Source organism: Geospiza fortis, unplaced genomic scaffold, assembly GCF_000277835.1.
Source record: "Geospiza fortis unplaced genomic scaffold, GeoFor_1.0 scaffold53, whole genome shotgun sequence".
Classification (NCBI taxonomy): Eukaryota; Metazoa; Chordata; class Aves; order Passeriformes; family Thraupidae; genus Geospiza; species Geospiza fortis.
The window spans coordinates 6,068,399-6,077,360 of NW_005054305.1; the positions used below are offsets into that span (position 1 = coordinate 6,068,399).

The window sequence follows — 8,962 nt, forward strand, 5'->3', positions numbered from 1 at the left end:
CCTGCTGAAGTTATTTTTCATTTCTGGGAACAAATCATTTATTTGGATTTTCATATATCAGGATCACAGAGATTTGCCACAGTCAGATTTTAATTTTAGTTACATCTGAGCTGGCTTATATATTAGGGCGCATAGTTTTGCATGAGAGCATCTTCTAAAATCTGTAATTGGTGTGGAACACTGACATGCACAGAATACATCTGACAAGGTCCAGAGACTTAGGTTCAGTTTTGCTGATCAACATCTATGCTGCAGATTAACTGAATCTTTTATGGCATTACAAGCCCTCCAGAATTCATTAGTGTGCTTTCCCTTCCTGCAACCCACCCTGACCTGCAGTGCTGCCGTCACTGCTTCCTTGGACTGGACCCGAGAGGCTGAAACACTGACTCCTTTCCACTGCTGCACTAATAACAGAAATTAAATGTGTATCTTAAAACTGCCCTGGAGTCTGTGCATTGGCACTTACCTTGGCCCTTTTAGCACTGCTTGGGATTTCTTTCTCCTTTGTCTGTACCGGAAAGCTCTATTTAAATTGAAATATGGCCTCTCCCTTAAAAGCAAGGGAAGTAGAGTACTTTATTGATGAGTGATTATAATACAATAGAAACCAGTATATATAATGAGGTTTGGCATGGATTTTTCTCAGAAATTGGCTCACAGATGCAGCTAGCAGAGGAAATCATTGTATTAAAAGCAGAAAGGGGGATAAACACATGAGGGAAAGCAATACCAGCTTTTGGGAGGTGGGTGCAGAGTACTTTCAAAGGCAGCACTGTAATTATTGAAAAGCATATTTTTCAAATGCCCTTTTTGTCATTCTTAAGGGCTTGGGCACAGGTTGCAAGTCACCAACAAATCAGTCTTCTCACACTTCTCACCCAGAGGATAGGACCATAGCTCAAGATCAAGAAAACACCTTCTGTCACCAATCTGTTGTTTTCCAGGTCCCACTTTGCAAAAGTACCTAGGCAAGTTTGTCATGCTGAGGATGAAATGGAGAAGATTAAGGTTTGGCAGGAACGATAGCAGAGAAAGAGAAATATGTCTCCCAAAGATGACTCTCATCTGAGAATCAGAAATGGAAAGGGCTCTCAATGCAGCTGGGACCAGGAATTGTGGCTCATCTGCTCTTCTTGTGCTTCCCACCACCAGCATCAGCTCTCTTCCCTTGTCACAGGTGCTGGCTGTGGTTGGGTGTCACTGGGCAGCTCTTTGATAGGTTTTGTTGTCCTGAAGTCTGTGCATTAAAGCTTGAACACTGCAACATCTAAGTACTCTGCTGATTTATCCTTCTGCTTGACAGCAGGACCACTGAAAATGATTAGCTGAATACCATCACCCAAGGGCTTTTTTAGTTAGTTTCATGTTTATCGCATATTGTCTTCTATTGAACTTTCTTATGTTTCTCTTCTGCCCTTTTAGTCAATTTTTTTCCATCCTTGTTCTGATATGTGCTTCTCAAAAACCATTCTTGCTTTCCTCATTAATCCTGGTTTTTTTCTGTGCCCTTGATCCTCAAAAACATCCCACCTTCTCCTCTCACAGTCTCACTTTTGATTTTTTTCCTTTTGTTTACTTTCTTCCCCTCCCTTCTAAATCATATCTCTGCCCATTGCTCCCAGTTTCTCCTCTTCATCCTTCTCCCACATTACTTAAAAAAAAGAAAAGCATAAATCTCCCTTCCTTCCTCTGCTGCAATAAACTCATTACAATTCTATTAATTGTGCTATCTTAGTGCTATCCAGTACAGTCCACACCTGCTTTAAACACAGGGGCCACTTTGCTCAGTGCACCCCTCTGGTTTGCATAGGCAGATTCTGGTCCCTGACCAAGGTTTGTAGGCACGAATAAACAATGCATGAATAGTAACTGGCATTGATGATGCTTCTGCTTCCTGGTAGAACGTCCTGCTTTTACCTTGTCCTCTCAGCTTGGCAATACCTCTTGTCCCAACTCCTCTACAGTACCTTCCCTCCAAGAACTGAAATATCCCCAGTTAGAAGGGTCAGTTGCCATGGGAGGAACATTTTGAAGAGGTATGAAGTTGCCACAATAACAAGCACAAATTCCCCAAAGCAAGACTGGGCTTAACAACGCAGGGTCCTTTTCACTTACTGTGGGACAGAGGAACAGAGGAATCATTTCACAGGCATGCAGTGGCTTCTCCAGTGAGAGCAGGCACAGGGGTGGAGCTTTCCCTGCTGGAAAAAGGTGCTGCTTTCCCAGGCCAGGCACTGTGCTCTGGGCAAGACCGACTCACTACAGACCCGCCTTTTACTGTGGTCACTGCACTGACAAGCACTGAGTAAGAACACTTGGAAAACAATGAGGCCATTATGTAACACCAGAAAATAAAGGAAGTTCACACATCTACATGATAAAAAAAGTTCCAAAGAATTTAATGTAGATATTATTTATACATACACTTTATAAGTAGGAATATGGCAGACAGTTGAATTAGTACATAAAGTTTTATTTAAAGTTTCCCCCCTACAAGCAAGCTTCATTTACACAGTCTAGTACTGTACAAAATTTACATTCTTTGTGTGACTTATTTAGTTAGCATTGTTTCCTTGGTCATGCCTTCCTGACAGATAGAAAGATTTAGATACAGTCCTCATAAATCTTTAAATTATCTTGGTAAAAAAAAGGAACCATTTAAAAGGACAAGAAGTATCCTTTAAAAATGGTACATTTTAGTAGAGACAGGTGACAGACAATGTTCAGTGGCAGACCTTTTAAATGTCATACAAGGTTTCCTCATTTAGTATCTTAACAGTTTCCTTTTTTATATATATTTATATTTATATACTTTCAACAGGAAAGGAAAAAAAGTCATGATTGCACCAAATATATTTTACAAGGGATCCGTTGGATCTGAACAATATAAATAAATACAAAACCAACTAAGATTGCACTATGTAGGAGAAATGGATTGAGATTTCAGGATATACACTCCACCTTTATGAGTTCCTTAGTGATGCTCACTGGAAAACTCCCCAAGGGCACATTCAAATATTAGCATCTTCAGATAATTATTTTGTTTAAACATTTTTTTCCAGGCGTGCAGCTACCTCATCAATTGGATTATTGCATTTGTGTGGTACCAGTCTTTACTGCATTACTCCAATTTTACAAGTTGTGTAATTCTGCTGCAAGCAAGGGAGTTGCAATAAAATTGGACTGATGCCAGAGAGAAACAGTCCCATGATATTTGCTCTCCGTTATTTATATTGCTCTCAAGCATCAATATATAGTGTAATTTCTGTGTACATTCACCCTTTTTCTATTTTGCAAAGCAAATAATGAAGTCCTTTTTCCATCTATTGCCTCTGCAGCTGAAACCAACCTCCAGTAGCTGCCTGCACCTTGCTTAATGCACTAGCATTAAGTCCTGTCATGAAAGATATGTGCAGGGCTAAAAATGCAGGATCGAAGTGTCCTTTGCCTTTATCTGGTGCAGCCAGCTACAAGTAGGCAAATTAAAGGCCAGATATTTTTCTGACATAAAGTACGTCCATTGGCTTTGATGGAGCAATGTCAGTTTACACCAGTAAAGAGGATGGTCCTGAGAGTGATGGATGCAGCACTAGTAAACCACAGTGGAAGAATTATGCACATACTTTAATGAGGTGCAGATGATTATGTCTGTTAGCTGCAAGGTGGTGGAGAATCAGGCTCAGATTTTGTCGCCACTTTTGCAAAGCCAGGACAGAAAGACATAAGCTTAACACACAGACAGTCTGATTTGTGCAAGCAGCTATGACTTCATGAAGCAAGTCCTAAATGCTACTGGTCCCATGTGGGAGCATTCTGAACTCGCTTTGCAATGTGTAAATAATTACACAGGCTATAAGGCAGTGGAAAGTCTAGCCTTATATTACTTTGGATCAATAGTAAAACTCTCTCAGAGTGCATCTTAAGATCAACCACACAGGACTACTTTAACTACTTACCAGTGTCTCTCCAGAAATGTGCATAAGCATTTCAGAGTCCAAAGCAATAAATTTATGATTAAATGCAGTCTTCTTGTCTTTGGAAAGAACTTGCACAGATGCTGATATCTAACAGGTTAGTGAAAAGGAAGTAAGGTTTCTGGTGCTTCGTTAAGTGGTCATAGAAATAACTTACTTTTCAAAGCCAGATTTTAAGCTGTAGGATCCAAATTCAGTTATACTAATGTAGAACCAGTCATTTCATGTGATTTCAGTGAAATGGTTCTGACTTTACACAAGTGTGATTAGCAGAATTTGATCCTAATCCCTAAGCTGCTATTGCAAGAAGTGCTCTGTAAAGCATAGCTTTCATTGTAGTCTGCTTTCTGCTGCACTTGCACATGGGGACTTTGAAGGCAGAGTGTATTAGTTGCCAAGCTGTGCAAAAACTGAATGATATTTCTTTACCTTTTATAATCTTCTGATACTGTGTTGCTTGCAGAGCATATGAAGTAGTTGTAGGTTAGGATTACAGAGGAGGAGACAATTCTGCAATGCAGTGTGAGCTTTTCACTATCTGAATTCTGAAACATTCATGAAAACAACATCCTCATGACTTCAACACAGATCACATGCAGGTAGATACAATGCACAATACTGATCTTGTCTCTTCAGGCTCTATTTGAACAGTTAGCCATCTTTTTTTTTTTAAGTTAAATTTGATGTGAGGAGTGTCTCTGCAGCAGAAAAAGTTTAAATCAGTCTGAAATGGCAGTCTGTCAGCATGTAATGTTCGGTGTGTTTTAGCTTCTCGCTTCATAAGACACCGGCACCTATCTGAGATGGGACAACGCTTGATTTTTCTTTTCTTTTTGTTTGCTCTTAAAGCATAAACATGGAATGAGGGGTCAATTATGGTAGCTTTTTTTTAACAGGAACTCTGTTCTAATGAAATATTTACGTCACCCGTCATTATTTTCCCAAATGCACTCAGTGTTCGTGTCAGTGCTCCTGGCCCATCACTTGTTGTACGGGACGCAGGCCGGCAATACCACAGTCGAACACGCAGGTCCTGCTAGGGGTTCCGCAACGTCACCTTCCAGCTCTGTCCAAGTCCCTTTCTCAGGACTGTAGCAAATAGTAGAAGATTTGTAGGCTCCCTGTTAGTAGAAGAAAATGTTATATTAAATGTGGCTTTGGTAAAATCCAAGTCACATGTCAGCTCTAATGATGTTTGAAAGTGACTCAGGGTCACTCAAACTTAGAAGCTCTTCAAGAGGTATTGGTTTTTTCAGCACCCAGCCTCTGAAAATCAGTCTCCTTTACAAGCACCTCATAAGCAGAGCTGTAAGCATAAAGTCCCATCAATCAGTTTTTCAAAATTCCTTCTGATTTTTAAATTACTCCATATCAGTGAATAGAGTGTAATAATAACTTATCTAAATAGAGAAGCACAAAGGTCAAAAAACACTCCATGTTCTCTATAAGCTGAAAACCAAGTGAACCTGCCCCTGTAGCTAATTCCCCTCTTCTCTCCATCCCATCTGCATACTATATGGACTGGCCACAAGAACTCAGAAGGAATAGAAAGGTGATTGTAGAAAGCAGGTACACACCATACTCCAGCTGTAGCCTCCTACAAGGTAAATACTGTCGTCAAGGACTGCACAGCCAGGGCCACTGCGACCCTCCAGAATAGGAGTCTGCAGGATGTTCCACTGGTCACCTTTTGGATCGTAGCACTCCACAAGCATTACGTCGAGATGGGAGAAACCTGGGTGAGGGCATTAAGGAAAGAGAACCTGTGTTATGACATACTGTTTTATTACTTATTTTACTGCTACATTAATTAAATTATAGTTACAATTATACTATTACAATTGTGAACATAAGGTTATGTTATGTGTAACATAATTGTTAAACATTTTTTTAGAAAATATTTGTAGCTCTACAACATCAAATAAAACAATGTGGACACTGGACTTTCCAAGGTAAAAAAGGGGGTGTTTAATTTCTGACTCTAACATTTATAGATTTTCGAAAGTGACAGTGGACTGGAGGATGACAGCGCCACGTCTCCAATGACACTGGACAAACCAACAGTCCATCAAATTTCTCTTCCTCCATAAAAGAATGCAAAACAATAAGTTATTTATATAAAGTGCATGAGAAAGTTTGTTACAAGAATGTAAACATCAGAAGGCTTAGAAGAACTTAAAAAAAAACAGGGCAACAAATATTTTCATATGCATTTAAGCCAATTTCTGTAACATTCATGCTTTATTATTTCAGTTCAAATAAATCTGTTGAAGGTTTTTACCATTAGTTCTACAGCCTTCTACAAATCATGAGTCTATATAAATCCTGACCACATCAGGAAACACAGTAATAACTTATCAGTGACACAAGCAGATTCAAACAAAATTCCTCCTTGTCTATCAATGCTAATACAAGTTCGACCATGTAGGAAAAGATTGTCCTTGCAGTCTTTCTCAAAATTCAGCAGATCCAATCTATTCAAAATTGAGCAGATTGAATTTTGCTCAGAAATCAATGTCTAACAAGTCCAGGGAGAGCTAAGACAGCTGAAGCCACTTGGTTCTAGAGGGACAAAGTGCTTAGCATGATGGACATGATGTGCAGGACCAGTTTCAATTTTCCAGCTGACTTAAGGTATACTCTAAAGCACACAGCTGGGGTAAAGTCTTTAGGCAACAAAAAAATATAACCACAAAAATGGTGGTCCCATCTTTCCCTGGTAGGCCAAAAAATGCTCCAAGCGACTGCCGCTGTTTGATCACCAAAGGGCAGAGGGGTCTCAGCTCAAGATTCTCAAGCTGTATCAGTTAATATGAATTAAGCAAGCCCAACACAGACATTGAACACAAGAGTCCCGGTTCCTGCTCTAATTTTAGGCAGTTCCCTATTTCAAACTACCTTCTTTATCAGAGCACTGCAGTAAAAATATGGCTTTCTAATATGCTGAAGTGCTTTTCTTAACCCATCTGTCTTCTCTTCAAGGTATGACAGCAAAGAGAAGTAAGATTTTCTGTAAAAAGGGGTATTTGGTGATATTGACACTTCACAAGGGAGCTGCTTGCTTGAATATTATTTATGTCTGGAATGAGTATGAAATTATTTGAAATAATTCATAATAATATGAAATAATTACTTGCTGCTTTAAGGTTTTCAAGGCACCATAAAAAGGCCACTGCTGTGCACCCAGAAGCTGTCAAAAGCTCTGTAACAAACTGCAGTATGCACATGACTAGCTGTGATGTGGTAAATGCACAACTAACACTACTACACAGTTCAGCTTCACAAAGGAGGGCTCTGCTCTTCCCTGCCGGTGGCGAATTTGTAACATTTCATCCACACTTCAGTCCCCTCCCTCCTCCCTGTCCTTGCAGCTCTTCCTTTTGTTTCACTGTATAGGAGAAACCATTTTTTTTTCCAAGAAGTCCTTTTACCAGAAAGCCACATCTTTCCAGAAGCCTGGATATTAAATACCCCTCACAACAGTGAGCAGTTGAAGCATAACAAAGGCACCCAGGACAACAGTTGTAGAGGCAAAAATGCAAGGCTTATTAGAAGTAAGTGAAACTATGTGGAAAAAAAAAGGTGGCAGAATAGAAGCAATTCAAGCCTCTGCAAACCAAAGCATGTGCTTTAGCTTGAGGAGAGCTGTGACAGGTTTTAGTTTTGTAGGAGGTAAAGCCAACACTGGGAAGCACTAAAACCTGGCAGTTGTTGATGTGCAAGCAGCTTTTGCCCTCTTTACCTTATAAGGTCCAATCCATAACCACCCATCCCAGCTGGGGTGGGGAGGGGAGGCACAGCAGCACTGAACCTGCCTGCAGGGGTTTATAAACCAGTACTATTTATCAGGGAAAATTTACATGTGGGACTTTGTCCCTTGCATGCTCCACAGACAAAAAGCAGCATATGGCTTTACAGTGTCATGGGGACACAGGGACTGGAGTCAGACATGACCTGGTCTTACTGGCAGTTAACACGTTTTTTACTTTTTCTTCTATATTATGATTTTATCTTTTGTTGTTGGGAGTCTTTTATTTTTTTGGTTTTCAACATTAAAGGAGAAAGAAGAAAAAAAAAAGTGAATATAAACTATCAAATATTATCATAGGAGAAAAGAACAGGAGGTGTGCTTTATATCCAAGTGGCTGGATTAAGAAGCATCTTTAACATCAATGACATACAGGTATTAAGATAAAATTACCAAATGCCTAAGCAATAGTTATTTTAATATGAGACCTTTTCAAAAGATGAAAAAAAGAGACCTCTAAAAAGAATTATAATAAACAAGCTGCGTTTAATACTCAAAAGGGATTTAAAGAGCCTGGTCCTATTATTTAATGGCTGGAAGTTTGCTTTTTTTTCTCTTCATTAAATCAGGAGCTTGGGTTTTGTGTGTTGCTCTGAATAAAGCTCTCTTTAACTGCACATTTTGGAAAACGATTTACAGAGGAAAATATTGCTGGTACTTTCGGGTCAAAGAATAATCTGTTTGTTTCATTGAATTCTTGGTAATGACAAATTGTCCATGCCTTTGAGTAATGGAAGCTCCCATTTTTATTATCTAAAGCATTCATTACTCATATATTTAATGTACTGTTATAATTTAAAAATAATTTGCATAAAATGTTTTTAAAATTGCTGGCTCAAGTGTCCTGTTAAATTGTGTTGCTTGGCTTTCAATGTATTTAACAGTGACTGTCTAACAAAAATATTCTTTATCAGAGATGTGGGACACTGAGATACTTTTTTGCTATTAAAAATGTGACCTTTCAAATGGTTCCCTCCAATTGCATACAGTCGATCATTCATTACAGCCAGAGTGTGGATTGCTCGTTTTGTGTTCATGTCCTGTTTTCGGGCCCAGACGTCCATCACAGGGTCATAGCAGTACAGCCAGGGGACGTATTCTCCATTGTGAACACCTCCTGCAAAGTAAATACACATCAGTTCATTAATAGAGATAAAGACATTGTGCTGCAGCAGGA

At 39.3% G+C, this 8,962-nt stretch overlaps 1 protein-coding gene across 1 annotated transcript in view; it reads right to left on the reverse strand.

Annotated features, from left to right (window-relative positions):
- Positions 1–2,377: 2,377 nt before the first annotated feature.
- The window catches only part of KLHL14 (kelch like family member 14), a 61,100-nt gene continuing 54,515 nt past the window's right edge, over positions 2,378–8,962 (reverse strand). Inside the window, exons 8-10 of the mRNA XM_005418376.2 lie at positions 8,744–8,902; positions 5,555–5,712; positions 2,378–5,098 (exon numbers count right to left, since the gene is read on the reverse strand). Coding sequence (XP_005418433.1) covers positions 4,958–5,098; positions 5,555–5,712; positions 8,744–8,902 — 458 coding nt within the window. The 3' untranslated portion in view covers positions 2,378–4,957. The remainder of the gene's footprint in view (positions 5,099–5,554; positions 5,713–8,743; positions 8,903–8,962) is intronic.